The sequence below is a fragment of the Salmo salar genome, chromosome ssa14, assembly GCF_905237065.1.
Source record: "Salmo salar chromosome ssa14, Ssal_v3.1, whole genome shotgun sequence".
Taxonomy (NCBI): domain Eukaryota; kingdom Metazoa; phylum Chordata; class Actinopteri; order Salmoniformes; family Salmonidae; genus Salmo; species Salmo salar.
In genome coordinates this window covers 86,068,945-86,093,340 of record NC_059455.1, presented here as the reverse complement: position 1 = coordinate 86,093,340, position 24,396 = coordinate 86,068,945, and the positions used below count along the sequence as shown (strand labels likewise).

General features: G+C 49.3%; 1 protein-coding gene across 2 annotated transcripts in view; it reads right to left on the bottom strand.

Annotated features, from left to right (window-relative positions):
* The window catches only part of LOC106570539 (DNA-binding protein SATB1), a 45,930-nt gene that overhangs the window by 6,758 nt on the left and 14,776 nt on the right, over nt 1-24,396 (bottom strand). For both annotated transcript variants that reach the window (XM_014142978.2, XM_014142979.2), the window contains exons 7-10: nt 21,990-22,537; nt 18,912-19,121; nt 18,755-18,826; nt 18,467-18,625 (exon numbers count right to left, since the gene is read on the bottom strand). In XM_014142978.2, the coding sequence (XP_013998453.1) occupies nt 18,467-18,625; nt 18,755-18,826; nt 18,912-19,121; nt 21,990-22,537 (989 nt within the window). The remainder of the gene's footprint in view (nt 1-18,466; nt 18,626-18,754; nt 18,827-18,911; nt 19,122-21,989; nt 22,538-24,396) is intronic.

Genomic DNA, 24,396 nt, shown 5'->3' with positions numbered 1-24,396 from the left:
CCTAGACACCAGGTGTATAAGTTCTGGTGTCCTACAACTGACAGTGCAATGCAGCTACTCAGTCAGACCAGGATTGACACCCCCGACAACATCATCATCCACATTGGCACAAACCACCTTCATGCCAAAGGTGAAAATGTATCTGGGACAGTGAGAAGAGTGGCAGAACGGGTACAGGTTATGTTCCCAACAACCAATATAGTGGTGTCCACCCTCCTACCAAGAAAAGACTTCCCAGGACAGTTGATGGACAAAATAAATCAACAGATCACTGTGGACTGTGCCTCACTGCCCAACGTCAGAACGGCTCACCACCCCACTCTGACATGTCAACACTTATACCATAATGTACATCTGGATCAGGACAGGATCAGAACCTTTGCCAAGGACCTAAAACATGCAATACTTGGCAGGGACCCACACACCCATCACCCCAGCAACAGAGGTCCCCCACCCCACATTCTGAAACAACAGTACCTCCACCATCCCCAGGAGAAAAGAGCCAGACACGGCTTATTACAACACAGCTCTACTAGACCAGGCCCATCACAACACAGCTCTACTAGACCAGGCCCATCACAACACAGCTCTACTAGACCAGACCCATCACAACACAGCTCTACTAGACCCGTCCCATCACAACACAGCTCTACTAGACCTGGCCCATCACAACACATAACTAGACCAGGCCCATCACAACACAGATCTACTAGACCCGTCCCATCACAACACAGCTCTACTAGACCCGTCCTATCACAACACATAACTAGACCAGGCCCATCACAACACAGCTCTACTAGACCAGACCCATCACAACACAGCTCTACTAGACCCGTCCCATCACAACACAGCTCTACTAGACCCGTCCCATCACAACACAGCTCTACTAGACCCGTCCCATCACAACACAGCTCTACTAGACCCGTCCCATCACAACACATAACTAGACCAGGCCCATCACAACACAGCTCTACTAGACCAGGCCCAACACAACACAGCTCTACTAGACCAGGCCCAACACAGCACTGATTTACCAGACCAGACCCGCCTCAGGACAGCACGACTAGACCCGTCCCATCACAACACAGCTCTACTAGACCCGTCCCATCACAACACATCTCTACTAGACCCGTCCCATCACAACACAGCTCTACTAGACCCGTCCCATCACAACACAGCTCTACTAGACCCGTCCCATCACAACACAGCTCTACTAGACCCGTCCCATCACAACACAGCTCTACTAGACCCGTCCCATCACAACACAGCTCTACTAGACCCTTCCCATCACAACACAGCTCTACTAGACCCGTCCCATCACAACACAGCTCTACTAGACCCGTCCCATCACAACACAGCTCTACTAGACCCTTCCCATCACAACACAGCTCTACTAGACCCTTCCCATCACAACACAGCTCTACTAGACCCGTCCCATCACAACACAGCTCTACTAGACTGTCCCTTCACAACACAGCTCTACTAGACCCGTCCCTTCACAACACAGCTCTACTAGACCCGTCCCATCACAACACAGCTCTACTAGACCCGTCCCATCACAACACAGCTCTACTAGACCCGTCCCATCACAACACAGCTCTACTAGACCCGTCCCATCACAACACATAACTAGACCAGGCCCATCACAACACAGCTCTACTAGACCAGGCCCAACACAACACATAACTAGACCAGGCCCAACACAGCACTGATTTACCAGACCAGACCCGCCTCAGGACAGCACGACTAGACCCGTCCCATCACAACACAGCTCTACTAGACCCGTCCCATCACAACACAGCTCTACTAGACCCGTCCCATCACAACACAGCTCTACTAGACCCGTCCCATCACAACACAGCTCTACTAGACCCGTCCCATCACAACACAGCTCTACTAGACCCGTCCCATCACAACACAGCACTACTAGACCCGTCCCATCACAACACAGCTCTACTAGACCCGTCCCATCACAACATGTTTTTTTAAACATATATAATTATGGAGTGTTACATAATTATTATAAAGTCTAATTTAGGTCTGTGCTATTTCAACACGTCTTATTGCCTTGGCTCCCTGGGACTAGACCCGTCCCATCACAACACAGCTCTACTAGACCAGGGCCATCACAACACAGCTCTACTAGACCCGTCCCATCACAACACAGCTCTACTAGACCCGTCCCATCAAAACACAGCTCTACTAGACCCGTCCCATCACAACACAGCTCTACTAGACCCTTCCCATCACAACACAGCTCTACTAGACCCTTCCCATCACAACACAGCTCTACTAGACCCGTCCCATCACAACACAGCTCTACTAGACCTGGCCCATCACAACACATAACTAGACCAGGCCCATCACAACACAGATCTACTAGACCCGTCCCATCACAACACAGCTCTACTAGACCCGTCCTATCACAACACATAACTAGACCAGGCCCATCACAACACAGCTCTACTAGACCAGACCCATCACAACACAGCTCTACTAGACCCGTCCCATCACAACACAGCTCTACTAGACCCGTCCCATCACAACACAGCTCTACTAGACCCGTCCCATCACAACACATAACTAGACCCGTCCCATCACAACACATAACTAGACCAGGCCCATCACAACACAGCTCTACTAGACCAGGCCCAACACAACACATAACTAGACCAGGCCCAACACAGCACTGATTTACCAGACCAGACCCGCCTCAGGACAGCACGACTAGACCCGTCCCATCACAACACAGCTCTACTAGACCCGTCCCATCACAACACATCTCTACTAGACCCGTCCCATCACAACACAGCTCTACTAGACCCGTCCCATCACAACACAGCTCTACTAGACCCGTCCCATCACAACACAGCTCTACTAGACCCGTCCCATCACAACACAGCTCTACTAGACCCGTCCCATCACAACACAGCTCTACTAGACCCTTCCCATCACAACACAGCTCTACTAGACCCGTCCCATCACAACACAGCTCTACTAGACCCGTCCCATCACAACACAGCTCTACTAGACCCTTCCCATCACAACACAGCTCTACTAGACCCTTCCCATCACAACACAGCTCTACTAGACCCGTCCCATCACAACACAGCTCTACTAGACTGTCCCTTCACAACACAGCTCTACTAGACCCGTCCCTTCACAACACAGCTCTACTAGACCCGTCCCATCACAACACAGCTCTACTAGACCCGTCCCATCACAACACAGCTCTACTAGACCCGTCCCATCACAACACAGCTCTACTAGACCCGTCCCATCACAACACATAACTAGACCAGGCCCATCACAACACAGCTCTACTAGACCAGGCCCAACACAACACATAACTAGACCAGGCCCAACACAGCACTGATTTACCAGACCAGACCCGCCTCAGGACAGCACGACTAGACCCGTCCCATCACAACACAGCTCTACTAGACCCGTCCCATCACAACACAGCTCTACTAGACCCGTCCCATCACAACACAGCTCTACTAGACCCGTCCCATCACAACACAGCTCTACTAGACCCGTCCCATCACAACACAGCTCTACTAGACCCGTCCCATCACAACACAGCACTACTAGACCCGTCCCATCACAACACAGCTCTACTAGACCCGTCCCATCACAACATGTTTTTTTTAAACATATATAATTATGGAGTGTTACATAATTATTATAAAGTCTAATTTAGGTCTGTGCTATTTCAACACGTCTTATTGCCTTGGCTCCCTGGGACTAGACCCGTCCCATCACAACACAGCTCTACTAGACCAGGGCCATCACAACACAGCTCTACTAGACCCGTCCCATCACAACACAGCTCTACTAGACCCGTCCCATCAAAACACAGCTCTACTAGACCCGTCCCATCACAACACAGCTCTACTAGACCCTTCCCATCACAACACAGCTCTACTAGACCCTTCCCATCACAACACAGCTCTACTAGACCCGTCCCATCACAACACAGCTCTACTAGACCCTTCCCATCACAACACAGCTCTACTAGACCCGTCCCTTCACAACACAGCTCTACTAGACCCGTCCCTTCACAACACAGCTCTACTAGACCCGTCCCTTCACAACACAGCTCTACTAGACCCGTCCCATCACAACACAGCTCTACTAGACCCGTCCCATCACAACACAGCTCTACTAGACCCGTCCCATCACAACACAGCTCTACTAGACCCGTCCCATCACAACACAGCTCTACTAGACCCGTCCCATCACAACACAGCACTACTAGACCCGTCCCATCACAACACAGCTCTACTAGACCCGTCCCATCACAACACAACATGTTTTTTTTAAACATATATAATTATGGAGTGTTACATAATTATTATAAAGTCTAATTTAGGTCTGTGCTATTTCAACACGTCTTATTGCCTTGGCTCCCTGGGACTAGACCCGTCCCATCACAACACAGCTCTACTAGACCAGGGCCATCACAACACAGCTCTACTAGACCCGTCCCATCACAACACAGCTCTACTAGACCCGTCCCATCACAACACAGCTCTACTAGACCCGTCCCATCAAAACACAGCTCTACTTGACCCGTCCCATCAAAACACAGCTCTACTTGACCCGTCCCATCACAACACAGCTCTACTTGACCCGTCCCATCACAACACAGCTCTACTAGACCCGTCCCATCACAACACAGCTCTACTAGACCCGTCCCATCACAACACAGCTCTACTAGACCCGTCCCATCACAACACAACACAGCTCTACTAGACCCGTCCCATCACAACACAGCTCTACTAGACCCGTCCCATCACAACACAGCTCTACTAGACCCGTCCCATCACAACACAGCTCTACTAGACCAGGGCCATCACAACACAGCTCTACTAGACCCGTCCCATCACAACACAGCTCTACTTGACCCGTCCCATCGCAACACAGCTCTACTAGACCCGTCCCATCGCAACACAGCTCTACTAGACCCGTCCCATCGCAACACAGCTCTACTAGACCCGTCCCATCGCAACACAGCTCTACTAGACCCGTCCCATCGCAACACAGCTCTACTAGACCCGTCCCATCACAACACAGCTCTACTAGACTGTCCCTTCACAACACAGCTCTACTAGACCCGTCCCATCACAACACAGCTCTACTAGACCCGTCCCATCACAACACAGCTCTACTAGACCCGTCACATCACAACACAGCTCTACTAGACCCGTCCCATCACAACACAGCTCTACTAGACCCGTCCCATCACAACACAGCTCTACTAGACCCGTCCCATCACAACACAGCACTACTAGACCCGTCCCATCACAACACAGCTCTACTAGACTGTCCCTTCACAACACAGCTCTACTAGACCCGTCCCATCACAACACAACATGTTTTTTTAAACATATATAATTATGGAGTGTTACATAATTATTATAAAGTCTAATTTAGGTCTGTGCTATTTCAACACGTCTTATTGCCTTGGCTCCCTGGGACTAGACCCGTCCCATCACAACACAGCTCTACTAGACCAGGGCCATCACAACACAGCTCTACTAGACCCGTCCCATCACAACACAGCTCTACTAGACCCGTCCCATCAAAACACAGCTCTACTAGACCAGGGCCATCACAACACAGCTCTACTAGACCCGTCCCATCACAACACAACACAGCTCTACTAGACCCGTCCCATCACAACACAACACAGCTCTACTAGACCCGTCCCATCACAACACAACACAGCTCTACTAGACCCGTCCCATCACAACACAGCTCTACTAGACCAGGGCCATCACAACACAGCTCTACTAGACCCGTCCCATCACAACACAGCTCTACTTGACCCGTCCCATCGCAACACAGCTCTACTAGACCAGGGCCATCACAACACAGCTCTACTAGACCCGTCCCATCACAACACAGCTCTACTAGACCCGTCCCATCGCAACACAGCTCTACTAGACCCGTCCCATCGCAACACAGCTCTACTAGACCCGTCCCATCGCAACACAGCTCTACTAGACCCGTCCCATCGCAACACAGCTCTACTAGACCAGGCCCATCGCAACACAGCTCTACTAGACCCGTCCCTTCACAATACAGCTCTACTAGACCCGTCCCATCACAACACAGCTCTACTAGACCCGTCCCATCACAACACAGCTCTACTAGACCCCTCCCATCACAACACAGCTCTACAAGACCCGTCCCATCACAACACAGCTCTACTAGACCCATCCCATCACAACACAGCTCGACTAGACCCGTCCCATCACAACACAGCTCTACTAGACCCGTCCCATCACAACACAGCTCTACTAGACCCGTCTCATCACAACACAGCTCTACTAGACCCTTCCCATCACAACACAGCTCTACTAGACCCTTCCCATCACAACACAGCTCTACTAGACCCGTCCCTTCACAACACAGCTCTACTAGACCCGTCCCATCACAACACAACATGTTTTTTTTAAACATATATAATTATGGAGTGTTACATAATTATTATAAAGTCTAATTTTGGTCTGTGCTATTTCAACACGTCTTATTGCCTTGGCTCTCTGGGACTAGACCCGTCCCATCACAACACAGCTCTACTAGACCAGGGCCATCACAACACAGCTCTACTAGACCCGTCCCATCACAACACAGCTCTACTAGACCCGTCCCATCAAAACACAGCTCTACTAGACCAGGGCCATCACAACACAGCTCTACTTGACCCGTCCCATCACAACACAGCTCTACTAGACCCGTCCCATCACAACACAACACAGCTCTACTAGACCCGTCCCATCACAACACAACACAGCTCTACTAGACCCGTCCCTTCACAACACAGCTCTACTAGACCCGTCCCATCACAATACAGCTCTACTAGACCCTTCCCATCACAACACAGCTCTACTAGACCCGTCCCTTCACAATACAGCTCTACTAGACCCGTCCCATCACAACACAGCTCTACTTGACCCGTCCCATCACAACACAGCTCTACTAGACCCGTCCCATCACAACACAGCTCTACTAGACCCGTCCCATCACAACACAGCTCTACTAGACCCGTCCCATCACAACACAGCTCTACTAGACCCGTCCCATCACAACACAGCTCTACTAGACCCGTCCCATCACAACACAGCACTACTAGACCCGTCCCATCACAACACAGCTCTACTAGACCCGTCCCATCACAACACAGCTCTACTAGACCCGTCCCATCACAACACAGCTCTACTAGACCCGTCCCATCACAACACAGCTCTACTAGACCCGTCCCATCACAACACAGCTCTACTAGACCCTTCCCATCACAACACAGCTCTACTAGACCCGTCCCATCACAACACAGCTCTACTAGACCCGTCCCATCACAACACAGCTCTACTAGACCCGTCCCATCACAACACAGCTCTACTAGACCCGTCCCATCACAACACAGCTCTACTAGACCCGTCCCATCACAACACAGCTCTACTAGACCCGTCCCATCACAACACAGCACTACTAGACCCGTCCCATCACAACACAGCTCTACTAGACCCGTCCCATCACAACATGTTTTTTTTAAACATATATAATTATGGAGTGTTACATAATTATTATAAAGTCTAATTTAGATCTGTGCTATTTCAACACGTCTTATTGCCTTGGCTCCCTGGGACTAGACCCGTCCCATCACAACACAGCTCTACTAGACCAGGGCCATCACAACACAGCTCTACTAGACCCGTCCCATCACAACACAGCTCTACTAGACCCGTCCCATCAAAACACAGCTCTACTAGACCCGTCCCATCACAACACAGCTCTACTAGACCCTTCCCATCACAACACAGCTCTACTAGACCCTTCCCATCACAACACAGCTCTACTAGACCCGTCCCATCACAACACAGCTCTACTAGACCCTTCCCATCACAACACAGCTCTACTAGACCCGTCCCTTCACAACACAGCTCTACTAGACCCGTCCCTTCACAACACAGCTCTACTAGACCCGTCCCTTCACAACACAGCTCTACTAGACCCGTCCCATCACAACACAGCTCTACTAGACCCGTCCCATCACAACACAGCTCTACTAGACCCGTCCCATCACAACACAGCTCTACTAGACCCGTCCCATCACAACACAGCTCTACTAGACCCGTCCCATCACAACACAGCACTACTAGACCCGTCCCATCACAACACAGCTCTACTAGACCCGTCCCATCACAACACAACATGTTTTTTTTAAACATATATAATTATGGAGTGTTACATAATTATTATAAAGTCTAATTTAGGTCTGTGCTATTTCAACACGTCTTATTGCCTTGGCTCCCTTGGACTAGACCCGTCCCATCACAACACAGCTCTACTAGACCAGGGCCATCACAACACAGCTCTACTAGACCCGTCCCATCACAACACAGCTCTACTAGACCCGTCCCATCACAACACAGCTCTACTAGACCCGTCCCATCAAAACACAGCTCTACTTGACCCGTCCCATCAAAACACAGCTCTACTTGACCCGTCCCATCACAACACAGCTCTACTAGACCCGTCCCATCACAACACAGCTCTACTAGACCCGTCCCATCACAACACAGCTCTACTAGACCCGTCCCATCACAACACAGCTCTACTAGACCCGTCCCATCACAACACAGCTCTACTAGACCCGTCCCATCACAACACAACACAGCTCTACTAGACCCGTCCCATCACAACACAGCTCTACTAGACCCGTCCCATCACAACACAGCTCTACTAGACCCGTCCCATCACAACACAGCTCTACTTGACCCGTCCCATCGCAACACAGCTCTACTTGACCCGTCCCATCGCAACACAGCTCTACTAGACCCGTCCCATCGCAACACAGCTCTACTAGACCCGTCCCATCGCAACACAGCTCTACTAGACCCGTCCCATCGCAACACAGCTCTACTAGACCCGTCCCATCACAACACAGCTCTACTAGACTGTCCCTTCACAACACAGCTCTACTAGACCCGTCCCATCACAACACAGCTCTACTAGACCCGTCCCATCACAACACAGCTCTACTAGACCCGTCACATCACAACACAGCTCTACTAGACCCGTCCCATCACAACACAGCTCTACTAGACCCGTCCCATCACAACACAGCTCTACTAGACCCGTCCCATCACAACACAGCACTACTAGACCCGTCCCATCACAACACAGCTCTACTAGACTGTCCCTTCACAACACAGCTCTACTAGACCCGTCCCATCACAACACAACATGTTTTTTTTAAACATATATAATTATGGAGTGTTACATAATTATTATAAAGTCTAATTTAGGTCTGTGCTATTTCAACACGTCTTATTGCCTTGGCTCCCTGGGACTAGACCCGTCCCATCACAACACAGCTCTACTAGACCAGGGCCATCACAACACAGCTCTACTAGACCCGTCCCATCACAACACAGCTCTACTAGACCCGTCCCATCAAAACACAGCTCTACTAGACCCGTCCCATCACAACACAACACAGCTCTACTAGACCCGTCCCATCACAACACAACACAGCTCTACTAGACCCGTCCCATCACAACACAACACAGCTCTACTAGACCCGTCCCATCACAACACAGCTCTACTAGACCAGGGCCATCACAACACAGCTCTACTAGACCCGTCCCATCACAACACAGCTCTACTTGACCCGTCCCATCGCAACACAGCTCTACTAGACCAGGGCCATCACAACACAGCTCTACTAGACCCGTCCCATCACAACACAGCTCTACTAGACCCGTCCCATCGCAACACAGCTCTACTAGACCCGTCCCATCGCAACACAGCTCTACTAGACCCGTCCCATCGCAACACAGCTCTACTAGACCAGGCCCATCGCAACACAGCTCTACTAGACCCGTCCCTTCACAATACAGCTCTACTAGACCCGTCCCATCACAACACAGCTCTACTAGACCCGTCCCATCACAACACAGCTCTACAAGACCCGTCCCATCACAACACAGCTCGACTAGACCCGTCCCATCACAACACAGCTCGACTAGACCCGTCCCATCACAACACAGCTCTACTAGACCCGTCCCATCACAACACAGCTCTACTAGACCCGCCCCATCACAATACAGCTCTACTAGACCCTTCCCATCACAACACAGCTCTACTAGACCCGTCCCTTCACAATACAGCTCTACTAGACCCGTCCCATCACAACACAGCTCTACTTGACCCGTCCCATCACAACACAGCTCTACTAGACCCGTCCCATCGCAACACAGCTCTACTAGACCAGGCCCATCGCAACACAGCTCTACTAGACCCGTCCCTTCACAATACAGCTCTACTAGACCCGTCCCATCACAACACAGCTCTACTAGACCCGTCCCATCACAACACAGCTCTACTAGACCCCTCCCATCACAACACAGCTCTACAAGACCCGTCCCATCACAACACAGCTCTACTAGACCCATCCCATCACAACACAGCTCGACTAGACCCGTCCCATCACAACACAGCTCTACTAGACCCGTCCCATCACAACACAGCTCTACTAGACCCGTCTCATCACAACACAGCTCTACTAGACCCTTCCCATCACAACACAGCTCTACTAGACCCTTCCCATCACAACACAGCTCTACTAGACCCGTCCCTTCACAACACAGCTCTACTAGACCCGTCCCATCACAACACAACATGTTTTTTTTAAACATATATAATTATGGAGTGTTACATAATTATTATAAAGTCTAATTTTGGTCTGTGCTATTTCAACACGTCTTATTGCCTTGGCTCCCTGGGACTAGACCCGTCCCCTCACAACACAGCTCTACTAGACCAGGGCCATCACAACACAGCTCTACTAGACCCGTCCCATCACAACACAGCTCTACTAGACCCGTCCCATCAAAACACAGCTCTACTAGACCAGGGCCATCACAACACAGCTCTACTTGACCCGTCCCATCACAACACAGCTCTACTAGACCCGTCCCATCACAACACAACACAGCTCTACTAGACCCGTCCCATCACAACACAACACAGCTCTACTAGACCCGTCCCTTCACAACACAGCTCTACTAGACCCGTCCCATCACAATACAGCTCTACTAGACCCGTCCCTTCACAACACAGCTCTACTAGACCCGTCCCATCACAACACAGCTCTACTTGACCCGTCCCATCACAACACAGCTCTACTTGACCCGTCCCATCACAACACAGCTCTACTAGACCCGTCCCATCACAACACAGCTCTACTAGACCCGTCCCATCACAACACAGCTCTACTAGACCCGTCCCATCACAACACAGCTCTACTAGACCCGTCCCATCACAACACAGCTCTACTAGACCCGTCCCATCACAACACAGCACTACTAGACCCGTCCCATCACAACACAGCTCTACTAGACCCGTCCAATCACAACACAGCTCTACTAGACCCGTCCCATCACAACACAGCTCTACTAGACCCGTCCCATCACAACACAGCTCTACTAGACCCGTCCCATCACAACACAGCTCTACTAGACCCTTCCCATCACAACACAGCTCTACTAGACCCGTCCCATCACAACACAGCTCTACTAGACCCGTCCCATCACAACACAGCTCTACTAGACCCGTCCCATCACAACACAGCTCTACTAGACCCTTCCCATCACAACACAGCTCTACTAGACCCGTCCCATCACAACACAGCTCTACTAGACCCGTCCCATCACAACACAGCTCTACTAGACCCGTCCCATCACAACACAGCTCTACTAGACCCGTCCCATCACAACACAACATGTTTTTTTTAAACATATATAATTATGGAGTGTTACATAATTATTATGAAGTCTAATTTAGGTCTGTGCTATTTCAACACGTCTTATTGCCTTGGCTCCCTGGGACTAGACCCGTCCCATCACAACACAGCTCTACTAGACCCGTCCCATCACAACACAGCTCTACTAGACCCGTCCCATCACAACACAGCTCTACTAGACCCGTCCCATCACAACACAGCTCTACTAGACCCGTCCCATCACAACACAGCTCTACTAGACCCGTCCCATCACAACACAGCTCTACTAGACCCGTCCCATCACAACACAACACAGCTCTACTAGACCCGTCCCATCACAACACAACACAGCTCTACTAGACCCGTCCCATCACAACACAACAGCTCTACTAGACCCGTCCCATCACAACACAGCTCTACTAGACCCGTCCCATCACAACACAGCTCTACTAGACCCGTCCCATCGCAACACAGCTCTACTTGACCCGTCCCATCGCAACACAGCTCTACTTGACCCGTCCCATCGCAACACAGCTCTACTAGACCCGTCCCATCGCAACACAGCTCTACTAGACCCGTCCCATCGCAACACAGTTCTACTAGACCCGTCCCATCGCAACACAGCTCTACTAGACTGTCCCTTCACAACACAGCTCTACTAGACCCGTCCCATCACAACACAGCTCTACTAGACCCGTCCCATCACAACACAGCTCTACTAGACCCGTCACATCACAACACAGCTCTACTAGACCCGTCCCATCACAACACAGCTCTACTAGACCCGTCCCATCACAACACAGCTCTACTAGACCCGTCCCATCACAACACAGCACTACTAGACCCGTCCCATCACAACACAGCTCTACTAGACTGTCCCTTCACAACACAGCTCTACTAGACCCGTCCCATCACAACACAACATGTTTTTTTTAAACATATATAATTATGGAGTGTTACATAATTATTATAAAGTCTAATTTAGGTCTGTGCTATTTCAACACGTCTTATTGCCTTGGCTCCCTGGGACTAGACCCGTCCCATCACAACACAGCTCTACTAGACCAGGGCCATCACAACACAGCTCTACTAGACCCGTCCCATCACAACACAGCTCTACTAGACCCGTCCCATCAAAACACAGCTCTACTAGACCAGGGCCATCACAACACAGCTCTACTAGACCCGTCCCATCACAACACAACACAGCTCTACTAGACCCGTCCCATCACAACACAACACAGCTCTACTAGACCCGTCCCATCACAACACAACACAGCTCTACTAGACCCGTCCCATCACAACACAGCTCTACTAGACCAGGGCCATCACAACACAGCTCTACTAGACCCGTCCCATCACAACACAGCTCTACTTGACCCGTCCCATCGCAACACAGCTCTACTAGACCAGGGCCATCACAACACAGCTCTACTAGACCCGTCCCATCACAACACAGCTCTACTAGACCCGTCCCATCGCAACACAGCTCTACTAGACCCGTCCCATCGCAACACAGCTCTACTAGACCCGTCCCATCGCAACACAGCTCTACTAGACCCGGCCCATCGCAACACAGCTCTACTAGACCCGTCCCTTCACAATACAGCTCTACTAGACCCGTCCCATCACAACACAGCTCTACTAGACCCGTCCCATCACAACACAGCTCTACTAGACCCCTCCCATCACAACACAGCTCTACAAGACCCGTCCCATCACAACACAGCTCTACTAGACCCGTCCCATCACAACACAGCTCTACTAGACCCTTCCCATCACAACACAGCTCTACTAGACCCGTCCCATCACAACACAGCTCTACTAGACCCGTCTCATCACAACACAGCTCTACTAGACCCTTCCCATCACAACACAGCTCTACTAGACCCTTCCCATCACAACACAGCTCTACTAGACTGTCCCTTCACAACACAGCTCTACTAGACCCGTCCCATCACAACACAACATTTTTTTTTAAACATATATAATTATGGAGTGTTACATAATTATTATAAAGTCTAATTTTGGTCTGTGCTATTTCAACACGTCTTATTGCCTTGGCTCCCTGGGACTAGACCCGTCCCATCACAACACAGCTCTACTAGACCAGGGCCATCACAACACAGCTCTACTAGACCCGTCCCATCACAACACAGCTCTACTAGACCCGTCCCATCAAAACACAGCTCTACTATGGCCCCATCATCGGATGGGGCCACAGTGTCTTCTGATCCCTCCTGTCTCAGCCTCCAGTATTTATGCTGCAGTAGTTTATGTGTCGGGGGGCTAGGGTCAGTCTGTTACATCTGGAGTATTTCTCTTGTCTTATCCGGTGTCCTGTGTGTATTTAAATATGCTCTCTCTAATTCTCTCTTTCTCTCTTTCTGTCTTTCTCTCGGAGGACCTGAGCCCTAGGACCATGCCTCAGGACTACCTGGTATGATGACTCCTTGCTGTCCCCAGTCCACCTGGCCGTGCTGCTGCTCCAGTTTCAACTGTTCTGCCTGCGGCTATGGAACCCTGACCTGTTCACCGGACGTGCTTGTTGCACCCTCGACAACTACTATGATTATTATTATTTGACCATGCTGGTCATTTATGAACATTTTAACATTTTAACATTTTGACCATGTTCTGTTTTAATATCCACCCTGCACAGCCAGAAGAGGACTGGCCACCCCTCATAGCCTGGTTCCTCTCTAGGTTTCTTCCTAGGTTTTTGGCCTTTCTAGGGAGTTTTTCCTAGGGAGTTTTTCCTAGCCACCGTGCTTCTTTCACATGCTTTGCTTGCTGTTTGGGGTTTTAGGCTGGGTTTCTGTACAGCACTTTGAGAATATCAGCTGATGTACGAAGGGCTATATAAAAATAAATTTGATTTTGATTTGATTTGATACTAGACCAGGGCCATCACAACACAGCTCTACTTGACCCGTCCCATCACAACACAGCTCTACTAGACCCGTCCCATCACAACACAACACAGCTCTACTAGACCCGTCCCATCACAACACAACACAGCTCTACTAGACCCGTCCCTTCACAACACAGCTCTACTAGACCCGTCCCATCACAATACAGCTCTACTAGACCCTTCCCATCACAACACAGCTCTACTAGACCCGTCCCTTCACAATACAGCTCTACTAGACCCGTCCCATCACAACACAGCTCTACTTGACCCGTCCCATCACAACACAGCTCTACTAGACCCGTCCCATCACAACACAGCTCTACTAGACCCGTCCCATCACAACACAGCTCTACTAGACCCGTCCCATCACAACACAGCTCTACTAGACCCGTCCCATCACAACACAGCTCTACTAGACCCGTCCCATCACAACACAGCACTACTAGACCAGGGCCATCGCAACACAGCTCTACTAGACCCGTCCCTTCACAACACAGCTCTACTAGACCCGTCCCATCACAACACAGCTCTACTAGACCCGGCCCATCACAACACAGCTCTACTAGACCCGGCCCATCACAACACAGCTCTACTAGACCAGGCCCATCACAACACAGCTCTAGTAGACCCGTCCCATCACAACACAGCTCTACTAGACCCGCCCCATCACAACTCTACTAGACCAGGCCCATCACAACACAGCTCTACTAGACCCGGCCCATCACAACACAGCTCTACTAGACCCGTCCCTTCACAACACAGCTCTACTAGACCCGTCCCATCACAACACAGCACTACTAGACCCGTCCCATCACAACACAGCTCTACTAGACCCGGCCCATCACAACACAGCTCTACTAGACCAGGCCCATCACAACACAGCTCTACTAGACCCGTCCCATCACAACACAGCTCTAGTAGACCCGTCCCATCACAACACAGCTCTACTAGACCCGGCCCATCACAGACACCATTGTCAGATCACAGTCAGATCAACGTGTTTCTGAAGAAATTAACCGGCAATACTCATTCAAAAAAACAGCCCAATAAACTCTACAACATAAACCCATCGTACAGATGGGCTCCAAACAGTGCAGAGATTCATTGAAACGTTGCACTCAAATGAAATGATGAACTCTATACAGTTTTTCAATAACTCACAATACCAAAACAATTCGGCTACTCAAAACATCAACTGCATATTCCAAAAAGCAGCATCGAAAACAAATTTGAGAAACAAAACATCAGAAACAAAAAACAAAATGTTTCTGAAAAATGGTTTGATAATGAATGTAAAACAATTAGAAAACACCTAAGACAAATGTCAAACGAAAACCATACGCAGCAAAACAACCCAGAGCTACGATATGAATACTTTGAAACAGTATAAACATACACTGAAACGCAAGAAACTGAATTATACCAACAAGAAACTTGATGAAATTGAAAACGCAATTGACCAAAATCAGTTCTGGGACATGTGGAACAATTTAAGCACGACAAAGCCACAAGAAGAGAGATGTAGAGAGAGAGAGAGATGTAGAGAGATGTAGAGAGATGTAGAGAGAGAGAAGTACATAAAAAGAGGGACAGAGAGAAAGACGGGGTAGATTGAAAGAGAGAGATAGAGAGAATGGGGAGATGGAAATAGGGTTAGAGAGAGAGGTGAGAGAGGTAGAGGTGGAAAGAGAGGGACCGAGAGAAAAAGGTATATGAAATGAGAGAGACAGAGCGTGACTAAAAGAGAAAGACATAGTCATGACAGAAAGAGAGGCCGAGAGAAACAGAGCCAGAGAGAAAAGCGAGAAAGAGGCAGAGAGGAAGAGGCAAAGAGAAAGTGAGGCAGAGAGGCAGAGAGAAAGAGAGGCAGAGAGAAAGAGAGGCAGCGAGAAAGAGAGGCAGAGAGAAAGAGGCAAGGAGAAAGAGAGGCAGAGAGAAAGAGAGGCAGAGAGAAAGAGAGGGAGAGAAAGAGAGGAAGAGAGACAGAGAGAAAGAGGCAGAGAGAAATAGAGGCAGAGAGAAATAGAGGCAGAGAGAAATAGAGGCAGAGAGAAATAGAGGCAGAGAGAAATAGAGGCAGAGAGAAAGCGAGAACGAGAGGCAGAGTGAAAGAGAGATAGAGGCAGAGAGAAAGAGAGGCAGAGAGAGAGAGATGAAAAGGCAGAGAGAGAGAGAGAGGCAGAGAGGAAGAGAGAACGAGAGAACGAGAGAAAGAGGAAGAGAGGAAGAGAGGAAGAGAGGAAGAGAGAAAGAGAGAAAGAGAGAAAGAGAGAAGAGAGAAAGAGAGGAAGAGAGGAAGAGAGGAAGAGAGGAAGAGAGGAAGAGAAAGAGGCAGAGAGAAAGCGAGAACGAGAGGCAGAGAGAAAGAGAGGCAGGGGCAGAGTGAAAGAGAGGCAGAGAGAAAGAGAGGCAGAGTGAAAGAGAGATATGGAGGCAGAGAGAAAGAGAGGTAGAGTGAAAGAGAGATATGGAGGCAGAGAGAAAGAGAGGCAGAGTGAAAGAGAGATATAGAGGCAGAGAGAAAGAGAGGCAGAGAGAAAGAGAGGCAGAGTGAAAGAGAGATATAGAGGCAGAGAGAAAGAGAGGCAGAGTGAAAGAGAGATATAGAGGCAGAGAGAAAGAGAGGCAGAGTGAAAGAGAGATATAGAGGCAGAGAGAAAGAGCCCTCAACAGATGAAATCCCTGAGGAGGGAAATGATCCCCGAAACAAAAGACAATAACAAGCTTATGGTTGAGAGAAAAAGAAGAGAGCCAGAGAGAAAGAGAGGCAGAGGCAGAGAGAAAGAGAGGCAGAGGCAGAGAGAGAGGTAGAAAGAAAGAGACAGAGAGAAATAGAGGAAGAGAGAAAGAGAGGCACAGGCAGAGAGAAAGAGAGGCAGAGAGAAAGAGGCAGAGAGATGTAGAGGCAGAGAGAAAGAGATGCAGAGGCAGAGAGAAAGAGAGAATGAGAGGTAGAAAGAAAGAGGCAGAGAGAAAGAGAGAAATAGAAGCAGAGAGAAAGAGGCAGGGAGAAAGAGAGGCAGGGAGAAAGAGGCAGAGAGAAAGAGAGAAATATAAGCAGAGAGAAAGAGAGGCAGGAAGAAAGAGGGGCTGAGAGAAAGAGAGAGGCAGAGAGAAAGAGTGAGGCAGAGAGAAAGAGAGAGGCAGAGAGAAAGAGAGACAGAGAGAAAGAGACCTCAGATGAACAGATGAAATCCCTCCATTCCACTGAGGAGGGAAATGATCCCCAAAACAAAAGGCAATAACAAGCTTATGGTTCTGCCTTGAAAACAAGCACAATAAAAGCACCAGTGTTTATGTGTGTTGGCATGCATGTGTGTGTGTGTGTGTGTGTGTGTGTGTGTGTGTGTGTGTGTGTGTGTGTGTGTGTGTGTGTCTGCATTCATATGTGTGCACGTGTCTGTAAATAATCTGGCATTTTCTACACAGCCAGTTACTGCCCAATGTGGCTCTGTGTACAGATGGTATAATAAATTCACACACATAGAAAATCTGATAAAGGTACTTGTGGGAGTGTGTGTGTGTGTGTGTGTTACGCGTTTTCTAATATCAGTCTGAAATATAAACGTTTCCCTCTCAGTCCAAGAGGGAGGAGGGGAACTATGTAAAGCTAAAGATTGTCTTCGCTTCCATAGACATCCCTCCATCCAGTGAGTACCATTCTCTCTCTTCTCTCTGTGTGTGTGTGTGTGTGTGTGTGTGTGTGTGTGTGTGTGTGTGTGTGTGTGTGTGTGTGTGTGTGTGTGCCTCTGTACCTGACTTTTGGAGGCGGCCATCTTGGCAAACATGGCCTGAGAAACCTTGGCTCTCTTCATCTCCTGTTGGATCTCCTCATAGATGGAACCGTTGATGTTAAGAACACATCCCTCGCTCTTCACCCCTCTGTTTATTACTGCTACTGGGGACAGCCTCGCCTGCAAGCGGGAGGGAGGGAGGGGGAGAGAGAAAGTAGGTGGAGCGGAAGGGGGGGTTAAAGAGAGGGGGGGGTTAGAGAGAGAGAGAGAGAGAGAGAGAGAGAGAGAGAGAGACGGGGTTATCCTTACTATAGGGATGCCTATGGAAACCCGGGAGTGCCAATCTTCAGCCTTGACAAAGTTCTCCTCTTCCTTTCTGGTCTGAAACAATCAAAGGAATATATCTTTGAGTGGCATGAACGAGACAGAACTTCAATACCCACACTCCCTTCTCTGTCTGTCTGACCTGTGTGTGGCGTGGTGGGGTCGTGTTGTTGGGTGAATGGGTGATAGTGGTCGACGTGGTCAGACTCCTCTCCCTCTCCTCCTGGTAGATACGGTCGCGGTCGCCCTCAGGTAGCTGGAGGAAACTCTGCATGGACCGCAGGTTCACCAGGAGAGACTGAGACGCACTCTTAGGATCCTCCTCTTTACGCAGGATCTCAGACAGCAGGCCCTGACACACAGAGATAGACACCATCAGGTACACACATCCTAAGAGGGGATACACCGGGGCGTCGCAAAACAGTAGGTTTTTAGCCGCTACAGACATTAACAGAGCATACATCCCTTTATCAACCTGGGCCTGGGTTCCTCCTGAAGAGAACGTTGAAGACTCATGATTTAAATGAATGGAAGCATCTACTTGTGGCAAGTTACGCGTCCAGCGTAGCAGCACTGTAATGTTGACCAGGCCAAGAGATAGACAGATCAGTTCTGATAAACATACATAACTAACATGAAGAAACCTGATGGAAAGTTTTGTACTAAAACAAACCTGTCTGAGGGTCATTTAGAATAGGAGTTTCTTTGAACAGACAGCATGTTTTCACAGGTAGTATTTGTCTGTTCAAGGTGTTAGAGTAAACCCAGTAGACCTTCTAAAGTTCTGCTATTAAACTGATTAGTCCCTTATAACATCATTATCTGTCTGCTTCTGCTCTTACAGGAGTCAGACACTTCCTTAAGATGGGGCTCCTCCCTCCCTCCCTCCCCAGAAATGTGCAATTTTGTGCTTCACTCCAGTTGTTACGACTATACCCCTCTAATGTAGACCCCCCCCACCCACACACACACACACACACCAGCCATTAAGCCTTTACACTCCAATTGGGTCTTCACACTCCAAGCCCCACTCACTCTACCCCTTGGCACCATGCCCAGGTGGAACATTCCTTCCACGCCACACCCTATTTTACCTGGCTGCTGAGCCCCGTTGTCATGGCGACGGGGGGGCAGGTGGCTATAATGACAGCCTTTGGTAATTATCATAACACCCATGATGATGCTGGTGATAATGATGGTAATAATAACAGTGGGCTACGTCTCTCTAGAAGCTATTCATGTGAGTGCCTTCTAACTGCAGGAGCACAGGACAAACAGGAGGAGAGAGGGGGAGGGAGGCAGACAGAAAGGAGAGAGAGAGAGGTATCAAATGGGGAGAGATAAAAATCAAGGGATAGACCAGTCACACAAAGACACAAAATGGATACAGAGAGTGAAATAGAGTAGGAAATATAAAACGAGAGGAAGATATATAGAGAGATGAACAGAGAGAGTGATAGAGAGATTGAGAGAGAGAAAGAGTAATGGAGAGAATCGAGGGATGGAAAAATTGGAGCGGTACAGACTCTCTAGGGGAGTGCGATTAGAGAGGTAGAGACTCTCTGGGGGAGTGCGATTAGAGAGGTAGAGACTCTCTGGGGGAGTGCGATTAGAGAGGTAGAGACTCTCTGGGGGAGTGCGATTAGAGAGGTAGAGACTCTCTGGGGGAGTGCGATTAGAGAGGTAGAGACTCTCTGGGGGAGTGCGATTAGAGAGGTACAGACTCTCTGGGGGAGTGCGATTAGAGAGGCAAAGACTCTCTGGGGGAGTGCGATTAGAGAGGCAAAGACTCTCTGGGGGAGTGCGATTAGAGAGGCAAAGACTGTCTGGGGGAATGTGATTAGAGAGGCAAAGACTCTCTGGGGGAGTGTGATTGGAGAGGTAGAGACTGAGGGAGTATGATTAGAGAGGTAGAGACTCTCTAGGGGAGTGCGATTAGAGAGTTAGGGGTACAGACTCTCTGGGGGAGTGTGATTAGAGAGGTATAGACTGAGGGAGTATGATTAGAGAGGTAGAGACTCTCTAGGGGAGTGCGATTAGAGAGTTAGGGGTACAGACTCTCTAGGGGAGTGCGATTAGAGAGTTAGGGGTACAGACTCTCTGGGGGAGTGTGATTAGAGAGGTATAGACTGAGGGAGTATGATTAGAGAGGTAGAGACTCTCTAGGGGAGTGCGATTAGAGAGTTAGGGGTACAGACTCTCTAGGGGAGTGCGATTAGAGAGTTAGGGGTACAGACTCTCTAGGGGAGTGCGCTTAGAGAGCTAGGGGTACAGACTCTCTAGGGGAGTGCGCTTAGAGAGCTAGGGGTACAGACTCTCTAGGGGAGTGCGCTTAGAGAGCTAGGGGTACAGACTCTCTAGGGGAGTGCGATTAGAGAGCTAGGGGTACAGACTCTCTAGGGGAGTGCGATTAGAGAGCTAGGGGTACAGACTCTCTAGGGGAGTGCGATTAGAGAGCTAGGGGTACAGACTCTCTAGGGGAGTGCGATTAGAGAGTTAGGGGTACAGACTCTCTAGGGGAGTGCGATTAGAGAGTTGGGGCACAGACTCTCTAGGGGAGTGCGATTAGAGAGTTAGGGGCACAGACTCTCTAGGGGAGTGCGATTAGAGAGTTAGGGGTACAGACTTTCTAAGGGAGTGCGATTAGAGAGTTAGGGGTACAGACTCTCTAGGGGAGTGCGATTAGAGAGTTAGGGGTACAGACTCTCTAGGGGAGTGCGATTAGAGAGCTAGGGGTACAGACTCTCTAGGGGAGTGCGATTAGAGAGTTAGGGGCACAGACTCTCTAGGGGAGTGTGATTAGAGAGTTAGGGGTACAGACTCTCTAGGGGAGTGTGATTAGAGAGTTAGGGTCACAGACTCTCTAGGGGAGTGTGATTAGAGAGTTAGGGGTACAGACTCTCTAGGGGAGTGTGAGTAGAGAGTTAGGGGTACAGACTCTCTAGGGGAGTGTGAGTAGAGAGTTAGGGGTACAGACTCTCTAGGGGAGTGTGAGTAGCTAGCCCAGCAGCTGCTCCACTGCTGTCACGAGTTCCTACTGCAGAGAAGAGCTGGGACACACACACACAGTCATAGACATGCGGCAAAAGGCCATGCCAAGAGCTAATCACCACGCACACATCATGAAATCAGCCCCTCCTTCTCTCCCACCCCTCATAAACCCCTAGTTTACAGCACAGTCCCATACATCCAGTTCCCCCTGTCCCTGTCTGTCCCATACCTGGGTCCTGTTGAAGGCCACACGGGCAAACACAGCCTGGGAGATGCCTGCTCTCTTCAGCTCCTCTCTCACCCACTGGTAGATCTCACAGTAGATGTCTGATGGTCCACACACCTGGCTCTGGGACCCAGACCCGGGTCCTGGTGGTCCAGCCTGGGGCTGGGGGTCGAGGGCCTTGGCTAGGGCCAGAGAGGTGGGAGGCCTCCCCACAGAGGGGTGGTTGAGGAACTGGTGGGGGGAGGTGGAGACAGATACAGATAGGCTCTGCTGGGATAACATACGGGTAACTGCATACTGCTGGTTGAGGAACTGGGCCATGACAATCTGTTGGGGGTTGACTAGCTGGGGGCTGAGGGGGGCGGTCACCAGCCCTGGGGGGCGGAGACTTGGGGCCAGGCAGCCACGGCCAGAAATATGGGCGGCTCCCCCATGAGGGAAGACGAGGGGCGAGGAGTCGGCCTGTTCGGCTGTGTTGCCTGGTATTGGTTGATGGGTAAAGGTCAGATGGGTGGAGCCCGGTTGGGATTGGTCAGAGACGCTATCAATCTCTGAAGTGAGGAAGAGAGGGATGGAGGAAGAGACGGGAGTTAGCAAATAGTAGCTGTGGCTTTTTATACTAACATTAGCATTGATGATGAATACAGGTTAACTATATCGTCAGAGTACCTAACTGAGGAACTCAACTTAACCTTGCACAATACTCTAGATGCAGTTGCACCCCTAAAAAACAGTGGTCATAAGAAACTAGCTCCCTGGTATACAGAAAATATCCGAGCTTTGAAGCAAGCTTCCAGAAAATTGGAACGGAAATGGCGCTACACAAAACTGGAAGTCTACCGACTAGCTTGGAAAGACAGTACCGTGCAGTATCGAAGAGTCCTCACTGCTGCTCGATCATCCTATTTTTCCAACTTAATTGAGGAAAATAAGAACGATCCAAAATGTATTTTTGATATTGTCGCAAAGCTAACGAAAAAGCAGCATTCCCCAAGAGAGGATGGCTTTCACTACAGCAGTGATAAATTCATTAACTTCTTTGAGGAAAAGATAATGATCATTAGAAAGCTAATTACGGACTCCTGTTTAAATCTGCATATTCCTCCAACGCTCAGTTGTCCTGAGTCTGCACAACTCTGCCAGGACCTAGGATCAAGGGAGATACTAAAGTGTTTTAGTACTATATCTCTTGACACATTGATGAAAATAATCATGGCCTCTAAACCTTCAAGCTGCATACTGGACCCTATTCCAACTAAACTACTGAAAGAGCTGCTTCCTGTGCTTGGCCCTCCTATGTTGAACATAATAAACGGCTCTCTATCCACCGGATGTGTATCAAACTCACTAGTGGCAGTAATAAAGCCTCTCTTGAAAAAGCCAAACCTTGACCCAGAAAATATAAAAAACTAAATCGGCCTATATCGAATCTTCCATTCCTCTCAAAAAAAATTGAAAAAGCTGTTGAGCAGCAATTCACTGCCTTCCTGAAGACAAACAATGTATATGAAACGCTCCAGTCTGGTTTTAGACCCCATCATAGCACTGAGACTGCACTCATGAAGATGCTCTGCATCTGTCCTCGTGCTCCTAGACCTTAGTGCTGCTTTTGATACCATCGATCACCACATTCTTTTGGAGAGATTGGAAACCCAAATTGGTCTACACGGACAAGTTCTGGCCTGTTTTAGATCTAATCTGTCGGAAAGATATCAGTTTGTCTCCGTGGATGGTTTGTCCTCTGACAAATCAACTGTACATTTTGGTGTTCCTCAAGGTTTCGTTTTAGGACCACTATTGTTTTCACTATATATTTTACCTCTTGGTGATGTCATTCGGAAACATAATGTTAACTTTCACTGCTATACGGATGACACACAGCTGTACATTTCGAAGAAACATGGTGAAGCCCCAAAATTGCCCTCCCTGGAAGCCTGTGTTTCAGACATAAGGAAGTGGATGGCTGCAAATGTTCTACTTTTAAACCCGGACAAAACAGAGATGCTTGTTCTAGGTCCCAAGAAACAAAGAGATCTTCTGTTGAATCTGACAATTAATCTTGATGGTTGTACAGTCGTCTCAAATAAAACTGTGAAGGACCTCGGCGTTACTCTGGACCATGATGTCTCTTTTGATGAACATATCAAGATTGTTTCAAGGACAGCTTTTTTCCATCTACGTAAGGTTGCAAAAATCTGAAACTTTGTCCAAAGATGATGCAGAAAAATTAATCCATGCTTTTGTCACTTCTAGGCTGGACTACTGCAATGCTCTACTTTCCAGCTACCCAGATAAAGCACTAAATAAACTTCATTTAGCGCTAAACACGGCTGCACGAATCTTGACTAGAACCAAAACATTTGATCATATTACTCCAGTGCTAGCCTCTCTACATTGGCTTCCTGTTAAG